The sequence below is a fragment of the Maylandia zebra genome, linkage group LG22 (assembly GCF_041146795.1).
Source record: "Maylandia zebra isolate NMK-2024a linkage group LG22, Mzebra_GT3a, whole genome shotgun sequence".
NCBI classification, from domain to species: Eukaryota; Metazoa; Chordata; class Actinopteri; order Cichliformes; family Cichlidae; genus Maylandia; species Maylandia zebra.
Genome location: NC_135187.1, coordinates 31446957 through 31464491, shown reverse-complemented (window position 1 = coordinate 31464491; position 17535 = coordinate 31446957). Strand labels below are relative to the sequence as shown.

The window sequence follows — 17535 nt, the reverse complement described above, 5'->3', positions numbered from 1 at the left end:
AATTTGTAGATGCAGGCGGGGGAAATGATCATTAGGTGAAAAATAATAAATTAATTAATTAATAAACCTATCAGGGACTTAGCAAAAAAGTGTAGGTGTGTTATTTTTTTGTAGTATCTACTATAGAAATTCATGTTATTGTTTTTTAACTTTGCAGCAAAAAAACTCAGCAATTTTCTGAAAATAATATAAAAATCTCCTGTTTTATAATACAGGTCAGTCTCAGCAATGAGCTAACAGAACGTTTTTTTCTGCAGCGCGTTCATTTCTTACAGTTTAAACCCAAAGAGTTTTGTTGACAGATTACTTTACTACAGTAACATTTGTCTACCATGCAAGACCTGAGATGTACTATTTAAATTGCACATCATTTCCTTATAATTAGATAACTCTGGGATTAAACATTTAATTCAACCTCTTTTCCCGCTTATAGTATGGGGAGCTTTACTGGGCTGGCCCCTTAAAGCTCAAATTGGGCCATACATGGTCAATGACATAAAACATCTTTGACATCCCTGATCTTAAAGGTCTGAAAGTCCAGGGACTTCTGACACTCTAAAATTCGGCACAGTATCGAAAAATGTCTGGAATTCCTGAACAGTTAATGCGGCATTTTTGGAAAACCACCTCGACTTAAAATCCACCGTGGTGCTGTAACTGAGGCAAAATTACACACATACTCAAAACACAAGCATCACTGACCAAATATTTATAGAAGCATCAGATAAAAGCTTGAGTCTAGAAGGTCAAAGCTAAGTCAGTTCTTTTATTTAACAAGAAACAAAATATACAGAGCCAGAGAAAAGTACTGCAAAAGACCAAAAAAACAACAAAAACAGAAAGATCTTTGGTTCCTTCTTATGGTGAGTGAACCTCTCAGTCCACTGTGGGACAGGAATGAATCTGTCCTACGGGACAATGGAAGAGATTAGGTTTGTCATTGCGATATCAGATGAAAATGAGTCGTCACTCTGTTCCCAGTGCTACATATTATGTAGTACACAAGAATGTCAGAAGACACGTGTTCAATGGTCCATTAAGAGGCGGTCTAACTTTTCCATCTGTATTCACATCGGCTCAGTCGGTGCATCTTTCAAGAGATTCACAACATTACACTCAACATCGAAACAATCCGGTGTAGCTCAAGTGTGGGCCAAAAGGAAAAACAAATCTATATGTGTGTGTGTTCCTCTGTGAGATGTCATGTGTGGTACAGCACATCCATGCAGGACAGTGGATATAATAAAAATACATTCTCAGCTGAGTGCTTGTCAGATCAGACTGCCATAGAATAAAACCAAGACACGAGCGTTGCATAGAGGTCTTTGAACATTCAACTGGGAAAAACTGAAAGTACTTCTATCACACACACTCACCATACACACACCAGACAACCATGGAGTTTAAAGAGGTCATTACTGCAGAGTGACAAACCCGAACAAAATTAGCAAAAAGCAACTGACGTCATAAAACTAAAACTCTTTAGCAATGCTCTAAATTAATGGAGAGTATAGCGTGCTCTGCCAGATTTCCACATTTCAATGACAGATTCATCTTCCAACAATGCAGACGGACCAAAAGTTCAGGAATGCAAGATATCGGAATATTGACAAGTAAAATGATTGGTCGATCAGTGGCTGATATTTATCTGATGTCACATCAGTAATGTGCTGCCTTAATTTTCAAAAATAACATGCTTAAGTGCCATAAAATTGTCATTTTAAACATCAGTACGACGCTTTAATAAGTGGGACTCAAATTTCAGGACAGGCCTAAAAATGATTTTCTGTTTTTATGAATTGAACCTGCTAAAAATATTGTGCCTGATGCTGCTGTTAAGACTTCACTTGAAAGAAACACATAATGTGAGTTTTAGGATAAACACTGACAATCAGCGGGCAAACTGAAGCAGACTAACTGGACACACACACACACACACACACACACACACACACACACACACACACACACACACACACACACACACACACACCCTCTGACTCTTTACACCATAAAGCAGGTTGGCTTCACCTTACAGCAGTGTTGCTGTTGTTGCCGGGCCGATTGGACCGGAGGTGTAGGAAAACAGCACAACACAGAGGCGGTCGGTGGAATTACATGCACACTAGTAATGAGGTTAATACGGACATATTTTGGGATTGTCAGCTAATAAAATAATATTTATTAATTGTCAAAAAAACATGATGAGATCTGAAGATGATGCGACAAAAACCTCTGGGCCTGAAAAATGTGAACACACAAAGTGCCAGAAACTGCAATTCCTCCAGTGGCCACTTGAGGCCTGCTTCAAAAGTCCATCCCCAAAGCCTTAAACTTTAATAAAAACGTTTCCAGCCTGGGAAAACAAATCCCTTCATAACACCACCATGATAACCTGTTATCCATGTGAATCAATGCCTGCCCTGACCGACACAGGGAGCTAGAGTAGTTAATTGCTGTTTGCTAGGTCAGCTAATTCTGAGCTGGACAGCTCCACTATGTCTGTGCTGCTGGGACCTTCTGGAAGATTTTATTAAATGAAATTAGTTTGTAATCTAGCTTGAAATTCTACTATTTTATTCTGTTGCAGGCATGTGTGCCTTCGGTTCGCACCCCTACAATTTATGAATGCAACCAAGCTAATTAGCATTAGCTGTTAATTTAATATTTCCACATGCTTGTACAAAGATGAAAAGTCACTTCTGACTTTGAAAATCCAACACAGTCGTGGCAAAAACACTAAATTTGAGGCTTTTAAATGTGACTTAGAAACCAAAGGGTGATGCCACTGTGGCCACCGTTTACATACAGTCTAAGAGCAATATTAGGGCCCTGGAGGTTATTTCAAATACGTTATTATAATCAATATGTTAAATATGGATAATGCTTTTAAAAGAGATGTTTCTGGAACTCTCATGGTGTGATTTAAAGCAGGAAATAAATTTACTCAGAGTATTGAGTACAGGAGTACATGTGAGTTCAGAAACGGAAAGGAAGAATATGGCAAACTTCAAAACAAGGGGAACAAACTCGAGAGTTAGAAATGAAGAGTCAGAATAATAAACACTTGCTCTGGATCTTAGTAAATAGAATGAACAAAGTGATGTAGTTAATGTAAATTTATTCATACGAGCTTTATATATACTTTTACTTTGCTAAAAATGCTTTGATAATTTGTATATACACAAATTTAGATGTGTTAATATGACTACATGGCATAGTTTATGTTGTTATGGTGGTCCTTTATGTCATCCTTGGTTTCTGTTCTTTGATCATTTTTACACATGTTGACATTAATATGTAGATAATAACTTGTAAATATGATCACTATCCTTTCACTATAGTTATTTCTGAAAGTATTGTAATAATATTAACTTGCGTGGCTGATTAGTTGCTTCCTGTAGATGAACACACTCGATAGATGCTAATAAAAACCATGAAAACCAAATTATTGCAGAAAATTGCATTATACATTCACGGTAACTGTGTGATAGTGTGCATGTAATTACACCAGCAGACTGTTTTGCAGAAGATTCTGGGAGATTACAACTAAACCCTTCTGTCAAACGCTGATCTGGTATTCTGGCCTCGTACATAAAGGTGTGACTTTGCAGTTTGCTTCGGTCCCAGTGTTTAACATGGGCTCCATCCAGCAGAGGAGTAGTGGGTTGCAGGCTGGTGGCTTATCTGTGGGTGGTTTGAAGAACGTGTGAGCAGTGCTGCTTCATTCCTGTGCCTGGACAGGCTGAGTGTTTGCCTCTTCCAGCAGGGTGTCTGTGTCCAGCTGCGGCTCACAGGGGCAGGAGTGGGAGCAAGAAGAGGTGGAGGCGGTGGTGGTGTCAGGGGCAGGGCAGGTGCCAGGGTCCAGCAGAGAGTCTGTAGGTGGTGGAGAGGGGGAGTCAGTCCCTGGGTTGGAGGTGGGGGCTCCCTCTGTGCCGCCGCTGAGGCTCTGGACCTTCTTGTTCAGCTCATTCCGTTCGACTTTGAGCGCCCGCCGGAGCTTCTCCAGCCGCTGGACTTTTCCCTGAAGTGCCTCAAACTCACGATCCCGAACGGCTTTCTGTGAATACACACACACACACACACACACACACACACACACACACACACACACACACACACACACACACACACACTGTGCTGTCAGCTTTTTAGCCATCTGTGCATTGAAAAACAGAAGATTCCACTTTCAGCTGTAAGGAAGCTGAAACATTGTCATGTTGTCACAGAAAAGATTCCCATTAGTGAGGTTTTTGGCTTCTTGTATCCATAAAACGAGTAAGCATGGATCTGTTTAAAACCCTAAGAGAGACCCAAAGGCAGTGACATCGTTAGGACTCTGGACTGAGTCACCTGTGATGTCATAACCTTGCTGCAAAACAAGACTTGCAGGTTATTCTACTGTTCATGTGCAAAGTCACCAAACTTTTGGTTTGACTGGAGATTTGATGCATCCACTTCCTACACCCACACTTGCTTAAAAAAAAAAAAATGAATAGAATCACAAATGAATATAAACACTGCAGCCATAATAAACTGTCTACGTAAGATTCTACTGTCTAGAACCGTGGCTTGAAATTTTAAGGTTAGGTTACAAATGTGATAGTCTGTGAACCAAATGTGATGTCAACGAAGCCTGTAACCATTTATACTGCAGCTTCATGCCAATTTCACTGCAGTCTTATCATAAAGTATAAAAAAACCCCACTAGAATACAAATAAAGGAGGTAAATCGACAACAAAGCTCAGCTCAGCTATTGTAGCATCACTTTTAGCACACGCCTCTGTTCACAAGGGTAAACAGGTTGAGCATAGAAGGGCCAATAATCCTTGTTCTGCTCTGCAGCTCAAAATAGTGGCACATACTCCACTATTTATGTGGCATCCTAAAATAAACTAGCTGCAGGTTAATTTGGGGATTGCCCTTCATCTTGTTAGACAGTTAGCAGCGACTGCCCCTTCAAAATAAAAGCAAGGATGTTGTCCACTAGTATACTAGTGGGGCTGTTCTCTAAGACAGCTGAAAAGATATACAGATTTTTAAATAGCTACACCAGGGGTGTCAAACTCAAATACACAGTGGGCCAAAATTCAAAACTGGAACAAAGTCGCGGGCTAACATTAATATTTATTGAAAAAAAAAAAAAAAATCTTCCTCCAGATTTAAGAATGAATCTCTTCTTATGAACTCAAAGAAGTTTTGCTGAAAAACTGAATATGGAACAAGCAAAGCTTAATACTAAACAATATATATATTAGCTGTATAATAACAGTAGGCCAGCTCTAATAATAATTTGGTATGGCTTCGCGGGCCAAATGTAATTAGGCTGCGGGCCAAATCTGGCCCGCGGGCCAGAGTTTGACACCTATGAGCTACACTATTCAAACACAGATCTTACAGCTTCTTAACAGCAGACGTGGACACAATAAGCTCAAACCAGCTTTACCTCCTCGGCCATCTCCAGCAAGGCCTTGTTGCTGCTCTCCCACCTGGAGCGATACATGGCCGTCTCCTTCTCGAGCTTTTTGATCTTTTTAGTCATCTGTAAGCACAAAGCGAACAAGACTGTCACCACAGCCAATAACCACGGAGACGTTTCATTCTTACACCTTCAAGTTAGTGGAGTCGCCTCACCTTCTCCATCTCCTGCTTGAAAGTGGTGAAGACCTCATTGCTCTTGGACAAGGTGGTCTGAAACTCTTCAAACTTCTCCGTGTACAGTGATAACTAGTGAGGGAAAACAACAACAACATTATTTAAATGTTAAAGTCATTCCCGAGTTCAGCTGGAAAATCTGAAAGGCTGATGGGAAACCTGCTGCTTGAGGTGAACTTCCTGCTGCTTCATGAGCTCACACATCCTCTGGGATTCTACTGCTTCTTTTAACAGCTGTGGAGGGAGAAAACAAAGCCGTTAGAGATTGATTGTTGCATGTGTAGATTCAGTCTTGTGCTTGGACTGTGTATTTATTTTAAAAAGAAAAGGATAATTACAAAGTCTTTCTCTCTGTCGTGGCGGTCCTCAGACTCCTTGAGCAGCTCCTGGGCCTGGTGCAGTTTTGCATCCACCAGCTGCTGCTGCAGGTCTTTGTGCTTCACCACTTTCTCTATGTGCTTTTGGGATTACAAAGTCAGACAGGCGAGAGTTTCAAATAACTGAGGACTCACTGGTGGCGCTTTAACCAAGCGGGTGAAGGAAAACACTGCCTACTCACTTCTTCGCGGAGTTTGTACTGTTCATACAGTTTCTTCAGCTTCTCGGCGAGCTCTGCGTTCTCCTGTCGAAGGCTGGCGTTCCTCTCGTCGTGCTGCTGCATCTGAGCCTGGATGTCGTTCAGCGTCACCTGGAAATGAGAAGTCACCTCCTTCCTTTTCTCCTCCTCCAGCCGGGTTCTTTGCATTCCTTCGTCCTGCGGAGACACGATGATGATAATGACAACGAGTGCTTTTTTTATGTGATCGTCAGCTTTACCCTCCAAACTGTTTTCGCTTCATCAGTAAAATAAGACTAAATTTAAGGAGTCTCTGTGCATGTGCGTTGTGTATACATGTAACAGATAGAGGACAGGGTCTGTTTTTGTACCTTGAGTGTGCGGTTGTGTCTCTGCAGTTCCCTGCACAGACTCTCCAGCTTGCTGCGAGCCAGGATGGCCTTGCTGTGTTCGTTCCTCAGGTTGTCTTTCTCCTGGACCAGCTGGTTCTGCTTCTTCTGCAGCACCCTCATCTGCTTCTGGGTGTTTCGGTGCTCTTCCAACTGTAAAACACACACATGCTCTTTCAGGTGTGACACCGCCAAACTAACATTTATATCTTTTTATGCAGGACGCTGCCTTGCTTTCCTATAAGACACGACAGGACAAACTTGCCTTACACACTTTCAAATGTAAGAATAGTGCACGCAAACAATATGATGCTTGGGTTGGTTTTTTTTGTCCTTAGAGGCAGACTGGAAATTTTACAGCAGTTAAAATGTTGCTGTTAATATGTTTTGAAGTATTTGTGATCGTTAACATAATAACAAAGACGTTTACAGCCAAAGCTACAAACTTCAGAAGAACTACTCACCAGTTCAGCATACTTCTTACAGAGGCCTGCGAGCTTCTCCTCGGGGGTGCTCAGTGTGTTTAGAGTCTGCATGAGAAGTGTGATCTCCTTCCCTGCTCACAACAAAGGCAAATAAAAACATCAGGATGGAACCTCGCCCACCTCACACAAATGTTAGCAGCTTTTTAAACTACTACAAACCGATGGATTTTGGATGGACATTTTTAAGAGATAGGCCAATTTACAGAAGGCAGTGTAAGATACTTATTTGTAGAGGTAGCAGTAGTGAGGCGGAATGCACATGTGCACACATGCATGAATGAAGAAGCAGCAGCAAATCCTGCATACGTTTGGTCTGCAGTAGGGGTGGGCGATAAACGATATACGATAGAAACGATATAAATTTGGCCAACGACAGAGATTTTGACTATACCGCTCTATCGCGATAGCGCATGTTGATGATGTCATCAAGCTGCGACTGTTTTGGTCGAAAGCATCGCAGCGGCTAAAACCATTATCATCTGCAAATTATGCCGGACGACAGTCATAGCAAAGAGATGAAGCACTTTTGAAATATGGGGAAATCCAAAAACTGCGCTTCCTCCACTTCCGTAACAATGATTCATTAATGTTGAATTCTCTCGCAGCTGTTCTAGTCCCATGTTGTTGCAGTATATTAATAACTAACCTTGTATTGTGGATGAATGATCTCAGTTGTTCTCCTGACTGAAGTTTGGCCCGTGTATAGCATCCTGCTATGCGATTGCATTTGTCCCTGACCACCAGAATCCCTCACGTTAACTTTTATCGAGTGGAAAAAAAAAGTTGGTGTTCATCCTCCAGCTTCACTGTGCTAATGTTATGCTAACATAGCTGTGTCGCTAGCAATCACATAGCACAACATTATATACCAGGTAGTCCAGTAATAACCCTGCAAACGCCACTGCTGTTTAGTTTTCTGTCTTCATTTATGTTGGAAGTGGTAGCAGAGCTGTACGTTTTAATTAGTTTAAATCTCTCGGTCAGAACTTGGTATGAAATGTTTAGGTGGAAACTAGCGAGCTAACTTCCTGTTAGCTTATAACTCTGTTAAATTTAATAAATTCTGTTTTCATGGATGTAAAACTTAATTGTTACACCCGATAAAGCAGCAACGTTGATGATTTAATTAAAGATGAAAGAATTTAGACCGTTTTTAACTCTTAGTGTTCGTTTGACTTTGGGACCTGAAGCGGACGGAGTTTTGGACCCAGATTACTCCGCGAAGCTCCTCACTACGGCAGCCGTAATGCTCTGACAATCCATCAAGCAGTGCGGCTTACCAAAGTTGTACTAAAACATATCGCCCAGCCCTAGTCTGCAGCACTGCTATTTTAAAAGAGTAGACAAGTAGGCCACAGATGTATTACAGGCAGCACTTTTACAGTGAGCCGAGCAGTTTGCGGTGTTTCATGGTTTTAGTCACATTTCAAAAAACTGCAGAGAGCACAAGCTCAGCAGTGAACACACACAGAGCTCTGTGCCACAAATCCACTTATTTTTCTAACTTTCCTTAGATATAGAATCTTTCACTTAACACACTGAAGCATCTTTAAAAATTAATCTTTTAATGTGACTCAGACAGACCTGACGCAAACGTGACAAACAAGAATGTCTGACTCCCACGTTATGTCGTTCAGGTACTACTAAGTGGAACTCGAGATTCTGCTACTCGCAGCTGTCTGAGAGTCACATTATTTTCTTTTATCTTTAATAAACACCTGCAGACACAAATGCAGGAAAAACAAGAGTCATGCACAAGTTTACACAAACATTACATTAAGTCCAACAAGACATTAACAATATGGTATCTAATGTTTTGTGTCCTCCTTCTAAACATATCACATGAGCTGCCATATACAAACTTCAGGTTTGTCGAGCAGACAACAGCAGCCCTTCTCTGGATGAATACTGCTGCACTCCATTAGCGCTCTCAGAGAACAGCTGCCTCAGCCTGTAACATCTGTTACAGGCTGTATTTCAGATCATGTTGAGTCTGCTTCTCTTTGACCTGAAATGCTATGCCGTTATTGAAAAGATACACAAAATCTACTCGTTTTATATCGCCTGATTTGCATTTCTGGACTGTGCTGGTGATTACCGAAACAAAATGGTTTTGTGTGCAGTCATAAATTTGCATTTTCAGTAGATTACTCACAATCTTTCCACTTGTGCAGCGCGCTCACACTAATTTCTCCCACTTATTCCTATAAATCTGGCCAAAACACTGAACACACTTCCCCCTCTTACCTAGACCCTTCACTTTTTTCTTCTCGTGAGTTTTCTTCTGCTGCTTTCCCACACCGCTGTCACCACCGTTGACTTTGCTTTCCTCTGGCTTGTCATCTTCCCTCTCATTGGTCAGGCCATTGAGCTCTGGGCTGTGTGACTGGCCGTTAGCTAAGTCGCTGGCATCGTCTGAAATGCTTTCCCGACAGTAGGTGCTAAGGATGTCCTCCAGCTGCCGGCTCAGCTCCTCTGCCATGTCACACTGAGACAACGGAGCCTCTGCAATTACACAGAATGGAGGGGAAAAAATGACTAGCTGCTTTTCTTCTTCTGAAGTCAAATATGTTGCATTTTGGGTTTTCAGTTCATAATAATTAAAAAAACAAATAAATAATACAATGTAGAATTAAACAGTTACAGTGAGAGAAATATGAAGCTCACTTGCTACAAGACCGTGTTGGAAATGATACTCCTTAAAAAAAAACAAAAAACACCCAGATTATCAGATCAGCAACAGTTTAGAAGTTTTATTTACAATATCTTGAAAATAAATGAGAATCTTTAATTGATTTGTGACTTTGAGATGCTTTTAGGCACCGTCCTCAACCATGATGCACATCTGAAGGCCTGTGACTGGCGTTATCATCATCACAGATGATCACATGGTCAGCATTTCTACTTCCTAACTGTCACTTTGGCCGTGCTGGATCTCACTTAGCAAATTAAAGGCTTAAGAATAAGAAAAATGAAACAACAACAGAGAGCAAACTATTCTAAGCAGTGTAGAGTCAAACATTAGTGGTGCCAGCATTATAATATGGAGCTGGAACCTGTTATTAGTAAATTCTCCTAACACTGCTTATGATGCTTGCATGGCACTGAAACTGATGCAGACACTTCATAGCTGGAGTTTGACAACTGAGATGCAGAAAATGAAAGAGGCACTGAGCTTTTTGATTGTATACTTTATCATACTGCTGTTAAATGCTGAATGTTGTTGTTTTTCGCAGCAGTATTTTAATTTATCAGTGAGGGGATAACTTTCTCTCAGTATAAAAAATAATTATCCTAGCATCAATGTAAGGACAATATAAGACTGCTGAAACTATTGGAATGGACATGAAGGAATGTACAAAGAAGAGGGAAAACTTCCCTGAAAAAAAATTGACCACAGCAACAAGCGAGGACCCAGGAGGCACTGCATGTGAAACACTGGGACAAGGCCCTAATAATAATAATAATAATAATAATAATAATGTGTATGTGTTAGTCCCCATAGGGAAATAGTTCCTCTGCATTTAACCCATTCACCCAGTGAAGCAGTGGGCAGCCACCAATGCAGCGCCCGGGGGGCAGTGTGTAGGGACGGTACCTTGCTCAGGGGTACCTCAGGGTAGCCGTTCAATGGAGTTGAACCCCCGACCTTCCGATCATGGGGCCACCACTCTACCTACTGAGCTATCCCTGCCCTATGTTAATTAACAAATATTGCATCAGCACCAGCATAAATGCACTTACATAGGTTACATCTTGGGCTCTACAAAGTTTCCCCACAGAAGTCTACAGCAGGCTGTAGAGTACAACCCCCCCCACAGGTTGTAGTGGGAAGGACACACTAACTAAAGCACTGGATCACATGTTGCTATTAGCAAGCTTCCTTGCTTCAAATCAGAATAAGAACCATCACGACCAACTGCCAGGCCAATTAGGTAGACAGCAGATGAGTAATTTGCAAAAAAATAAAGATTTTAGCGCAGGAATTTATAAACTATACCGGACAACTGAAAAAAATGTGTCCTCCTGCCTCCTCCTTTCACAGGGAATAAACAGGTACATGCACCCTTTGGGTTGGCAGGTTAATCAATGATATAGAGAAAAAAGCTCTACTCCTACATCTTGGTTGCTTGGTATACATACGCATGCACAACTGGGAAACAAGATGATAAACTTGAGTCACAATGACTGATGATAGGAAGGTTTTAGCCTACTATATAATCTAGTACAGCTGGGATTGACATGAATTCACAGTTTACCTCCCCCCGCCCCCTCCTCGCCCTGTGGAGGTGTATCCGTCTGTGGTGTCTGTGGTTCAGACTCTTTGGGGCTGTTGCTTTCCAAGCTGTCCTTTGCAGCTGCAGGTGACTCTGTCCCTGCTGCTGCTGCTGCTGCGGGTGGAGCATTCTCCGCAGCCTGAGTGGTGGACTCTTCGGTATCTTGTTTTTTCATCTCTCGTTACCTGTTACAAGGAGAAAAACCTGCCATGGTTAGCTCAGAGGGATGGAAATAATAACAGCAAGTAGACTTATTTATTGAGCAACACTTAACCGTCAGCGCAAATGAGTCACAGAACATTAAACGTAATAAAGTTTCTCTTTTCTAGCCTAATAAAGCCTCGGCTGTATGGGGACACAAACAAAGTGGCAGCAGCTGAACCACAAGCGAAATAAACCTATAGTTACTCCTGCTAAGCTATGCTCCTTCGCAGTGCAGTAACGTTTCCTGATGAACTTGTTTTTAAGTTTTGGTTTTAAGACAGGCTCCGCACGATTGGTTTGGTGAAACCTGAACTTTAGCCTGGAAATTCATATACATTTCTATCCTCCAAACATTAAAGAGTAACTTTTTCTAGCCGCTTTCTTTTCTATCGTGCCCTGTCCCCATTAGCTTTCACTTTGCGTTAGCTAGCACAAGCCGCCAGAAGCAGCTAAACTAGCTTACACAACTGCCAGGTAGCCGCTGTGAGCTCGTATATATCAGGCACAAACTACTGAAACAAAAAGACACACTACACGGCTACCTGCTTATAAATGATACATGTTGTTTGTAGGTAGTATACAACTGTTTACCTTTAGAGTCAAGGAGGAAATTGCTAATGTGTCTGTAGGTTTCCTTAACAGCGTGAGACAGAAAAAAAAAAAAAACTCACTTCCGGTAATAACTTTGGGGTCTTCTTCTTCTTTGAGGTTTATTGACGCTTGGCAAACAACTGGTTGGTGCTTTACCGCCACACGCTGATCGGGAGGTGGATTACAACGTTACAAAGCAGCCCGTCAGTCAAATTAACTAATGCTGAAATTAATGCTTTATATGTGGCGTGATAAAACACTTACTGATAACTTTTTAATTGTATCTTTTTGAGCTTTTCAATAAATTGAGTTATTTCTTCCTATTACTTATTGTTTTCTCCTATCCACAGTTGTAACTCTTGCCTGTTTTATGTTTCCCTATTTTAAAACGTGCACGTCAGGGGTGTCAAACATAAGGTGCAGGATTAGCCAGACAAAGACCCACTGGGTGCATTTGGAAAATGTGACAAAAGACGTGAATTTTTGGACTTATAAATATAAATTAAGATGTTTCGCAGCTTTACTTACTGATAAAGATCTTCCCCATGGCTATTCCAACTACAGCAAATGAGTTAAATAACAGGTAAACAATTACATAACAGAAAAGTTCGTTGTTGTTCTCACTATTGACTATAGAATTTTTTTTTTTTTTTTTACAAAGGGTCCACAAAAAGGGAAATATTCTGTGAATTACCAACTTTCTGGACCATCTGAGCTACAACTGATGTTTTTGTAATTTTATACATTTACCTGTTATAATTTAAGCCCAAAGAGTCATACTGAAAGATTGGTTACAGTAGCATCTCTTTATTGCGGAAAAACTAAATAGTAAACACTACACACTAAATAGTAGTTTTATATATAAAATAAAGAAATGAACTGTTTTAAAAGTATCTTTAAATTCATTATAACCAATCCAGACTTTTTTGGTCCCAGTGTTTGCCACTCTCTTTGGAAAATACATTTTAATGTATGAAGAGAAAATCTCCGTCCCGGTTTCCCTCCAAGGCGTGAGCACCGATAAGCAGAGTTTTGTCCTTTCCTTATAAGATTCCTAATTATTCAAAGTAACGCTCAAGTATGCCGTTCAGCTGGGTTAGTTACAGCGCCGGGAGTAGCTTGGGAGAACAAGGAAACACAGACTGCTTCAGGTTGCCTTCCCAAACCAACTCAAAGGTTTATTCAGTACAAAACAGCTTATATAGAGGAAAAAAAGGTTCGTGTGTCAGCAGGTTCTCAGTTCAAAACCGGTACAGACCAAATAAGGAAACGTCTTCCTGCCTTCTGAGCAAAGAAGTATCCTTTGTGTAGTTTATCAGTTCAGCTACAATTTATGATCATCCCAGCAAAATACACTCCTAGGCATAGAATACAGAGTTCTTTCATTAGTGAATTCTGAAACAAACCACCTGGCTTTTAACAAGCTCTTTTCTAAAAGATAAGGAAGGGAGGATGGGAGTAAGGAAGTGGTCTCGTCTCTGTGGTATTTTCGACCTTGGGGTACCAGCCTGTGATTCTTACACATCAATTCTTGGGTCAGAGAGAAAGAGAAAAACAACTAGTAAATGGGCCTTATTGAGTAACTCTTTTCTGTATAATATCACTACAAAACAATATCCTGTAAATGCTACCATGGTATCAAAATATCACAACAATGTAACTTTGCCAAAAACTAATTGCAGCTTCTACCTGCCAATAGGAATGTCCTATCGGGCTCAAAATGACTTGATGTCATAAGCCAGCATATCATTGTAAACCAACTTTATTGAAAGTTGCTTGGGGATCAAACACCACTGTGTACTATTTGTGAGTAACAGACAGACTGAACTTAGATCAAAATTCACCATATATTAATAGATTTGTTTAATCATTTCCCACCCAGTTTTTATAATAAAACCCCAGCAGCTGGGGTCGACAACCTGCGGCTCCGGAGCGCACGCGGCTCTTTAGTCCGTATAGTGCGGCTCTGCGTGGTTTGGGAAAATAAATTATAAGTATTTAGCTGAAGTGTATTTTATTTATGTTAGTTCTTTTTTAACTTGTAGTTCTAAATTGGAAGATTATTGTGATATTGAAATATAAAAATAAAATTATATTCTATTATTTTTGTCATCGCTCAAAATAAGCATCACACTCGCGGAAGCTGGTGTACCCGCCGAACGCTGTAACAAACCTTTTGGGTTATAGCACCACTAGGGGGGGAGTCTCCTAGGGGGTGTGTGAGTATAGCGTGGCAGCCATTACATGCTGCTCGTGTTCTGTTCTCAGGATAGACCTCACCGTTGTAACGGCCTGGCACCGGCGACTACCGATCCCCGCACATGTATGTACGGACAGTATAGAGCCGTGGAGACCTGGCTTGTATGGTCTTATGTTGCTGACAAGGAATAAAGGTCTGTTGTTTAATTTAACTGACTGGCTCCGTGTTATCCGGCTAACCTCCACACCACATGCCCGCTGGACCGGCTAGCCGCTCCTTCCTCGCCAGACTGCTGTTACAACGCTGTGCATTCAGATCCACATTATGTCAGCAGCTCCATCGTGAACTATGTTAAAAACAAACACCGCTCACGCCTCACAGCCAGTAGCGGTTTTAGATACGGGTGACACGGGCGGTTGCCCGGGGCAGCATCGTGGTGGTGGGCGGCATCATGGGCATCGGCAAAAAAAAATTAAATAAAATGCTCGTACTCATGCTGCCCCGACGTCAGCCAGCGCATATTGGGAATGGCATAGGCACCGATCGGTTTTCTATCGCCCATTTGCTGGGAGTAAGGGTGCCCTTCGTTTGCGAGGTGCGCCTGCTGCTTGCGGCGCAGAGAGGAGAGGGCGGGGCGGCGGGGGATTCTCTGACCGGCTGGAGCGGCATCTAAAAACCAACTCGCAAAATAAAACAAAATAAAAACAAACCAACAAACACGAAAACACCAGACATTATAATACAGACTTATAATTTGCACCGATGTTTGCCAGAGGGAGTGTTCGCCCAGGGCGCCAAACAGGCTAGGGCCGCCACTGCTCACAGATGACAGCTTACAGTCCTGCCTAAAGATGAAAGTGACTTCGTACAACCCCGATTTGCAGACGCTGTGCGCTGAGGTTCAGGAGCAGAAGTCCCATTGTAAACATACCACGGCAGACCCACTGCTTTTTAGCATCTCTTTATTGACCACTTTTTACACACAGTTGCTGTATGCATACAGTCGGCTGTAGCTTTTCAGCTCACAGCCCGACACATACCAACAACAGCATAGGCTGTATCCCAATTCAGGGTCTGCAGCCTTAAAGTACGCATTTCAAGGCCGATTACGTCACAGCGGCGCGCCGAAGGCTGTCCCAATTCAAAGGCTGCTCGAAATGCGGCCCTGAAATGCGTCCTTCATTATCCTGAATTTTAAGGCGGTGGCAGTGTAGACTTCGTGGTCCCATATATCCCACAATTCATAGCGCGGCAGTCGGTGTGGAGAATTCTGCCGCAGACGGCAGAAGCGGAGCGGCCGAAGAGTAAACTGTGAAAAGTAAGTACTGAATATTATGTCACGTATTTATGTGCAAATGTTTAATAACGAAGAACGTTAAACATTCCTGTTGGCCACATGTCGGCAAAGTTATGTGACATTAGTGACGTTTGTACTAACTTGGTTTTAAAGCCTTTACTTTAAAATATACGCCGTTCAATAGCTGAGCTTAATCTTACAGAGAATGATCAAAGCTCATGTAGAAACAAACAAACAAATGAACAAAAGATTTTCTCCTTCATTTCTATCAAACAAAGCTGTATGACACCTGTCCAGTGGTTAGTATCATGGTTGCTAGGCAACCTGGGCAGTGCAACGGAGGCTTTTTTTTTTATTTTTTAAACTTTATTGACAAACAACAGTATCAGCGCAACGGAGGCTAGACCGTCCCATTACACAAGCCTCGCACTTCCGGCCTTAGCGGTCTTTGAGTACGCGGCCCTTGAGGATCGTTGAGGCTGCGTACTTTAAGGCTGCAGACCCTGAATTGGGATACAGCCATAGACAGCACAGACGTTAAGGCCGCGAGGCGTGATTGCGGGTGCCGCTCAGGTGCGTCCGCCTCCCCTGCAGCGGCGCTGCAGACCACGCCCCGCCGCACGCATTAACCAGGTAAAATACATATTTAGGCAGAATTTTGCAAATATCTATTTTTGTTTTTTAAGAAGCATAGTGCTTTTTTTCCCCACTTGAAGGTCAAGGCTCCAAAAGCCCAAAGGTGATATATAACTGCGGTAAAAGTATGTTAATGCCCATGCTGTGTTCAAATCCTTTTAATGCTAATGATGCGTTTGATCTGTTTCCATTTCTGCTGCTTTCTGTTACACTGCCCTATCAATCTTGTTCATTTTCATTCTCTTTTCTCCTTCCTCCATCAGCATGTGTGGCGTTGATACAGTAGCTTCTTCCTGAAATTCCTACTTCATGAGTTGTTGGGATCTACAGGATTCCAAATATTTTTTTATTCAAATAAAAAGACTGCATGCGCATATCTAGAGATCTATCTAGAGATCTCTCTCTCTCATATATATTCACATATATACACATATTCACATATATACACATATTCACATATATATATATATATATATACATATACATACACATATATATATCTATAAATAAAAATTCATATTTGGATCCTTAGTATATGATCTTGTTAGCCACTTTTGTGTCCAAACCGAGTTCAACAGAGTTTGAAGTTAGCTCGCTACTTTCCATCTAAAGATGTTGTACCATGCTCTGACTTTAGGATTTCTAAAAACCTAAAACATACAGCTCTGCTTTCACTTTAGATGAAAAACTAAACAGCTGCAATGTTTGCATGAAAGCTGGACTACCTGGTGGCTACTACAGAGCTCTAGTCCCACTGCCATGGTTAACAGAGCAATATAAACAGCACATTTAATGGTTGAGAGTCCCTGATGGGCAGACAAATGTAACGGCAGGAAAAGGATGATGAAAATGGACCAAATGTTAATAAAGAACAGCCTCGGAGTGAGTCTTTCCTGAAGACTTAAAATATTTAGTATTTGATAAACTGTCAACCCATGGGTTGTAGCATCTTAAGGCCTAAAAAAACCACCTACAATAAGTGAAGAGTGTCTGAAAGTCATGTATACCTTACACAGTATCGGAGGAATCCATCTGCTGGATGGCTTCCAAAAGGCCAGTCTTAAGGAGGCTGAGATATGCCAAATTACACAAGAACTAGACTGTAAAGTCAGTGGCAACAGGTGTGCTGGTGCGATTAATCCAAATTTTAATTTATGTCATATTAAGAGAGCACAACAGTAAGTGCCTACAGCCATTTATAAAACATGGTTGAGGAGGAAAAACTAGTGAAATTCTAAATGCCG

The 17535-nt window shown here is 41.5% G+C and overlaps 1 protein-coding gene and 1 long non-coding RNA gene across 4 annotated transcripts in view; one reads left to right on the top strand and one right to left on the bottom strand.

Annotated features, from left to right (window-relative positions):
- Window positions 1–746: 746 nt before the first annotated feature.
- On the bottom strand, window positions 747–12268 carry txlna (taxilin alpha). The gene is made up of 11 exons (XM_004563681.5): window positions 12159–12268; window positions 11346–11548; window positions 9334–9591; window positions 7066–7157; window positions 6584–6754; window positions 6216–6410; window positions 5995–6114; window positions 5816–5890; window positions 5636–5728; window positions 5448–5543; window positions 747–4060 (listed from the first exon to the last, which is right to left on the bottom strand). The coding sequence occupies exons 2-11, from the start codon at window positions 11536–11538 to the stop codon at window positions 3725–3727; spliced, it is 1629 nt and encodes a 542-aa protein (XP_004563738.2). The 5' UTR covers window positions 11539–11548; window positions 12159–12268; the 3' UTR covers window positions 747–3724.
- A 3149-nt stretch (window positions 12269–15417) lies between these two features.
- The window catches only part of LOC143414704 (uncharacterized), a 78660-nt gene continuing 76542 nt past the window's right edge, over window positions 15418–17535 (top strand). For all 3 annotated transcript variants that reach the window (XR_013095391.1, XR_013095393.1, XR_013095392.1), the window contains exon 1: window positions 15418–15676. This is a non-coding gene — a long non-coding RNA (uncharacterized LOC143414704). The remainder of the gene's footprint in view (window positions 15677–17535) is intronic.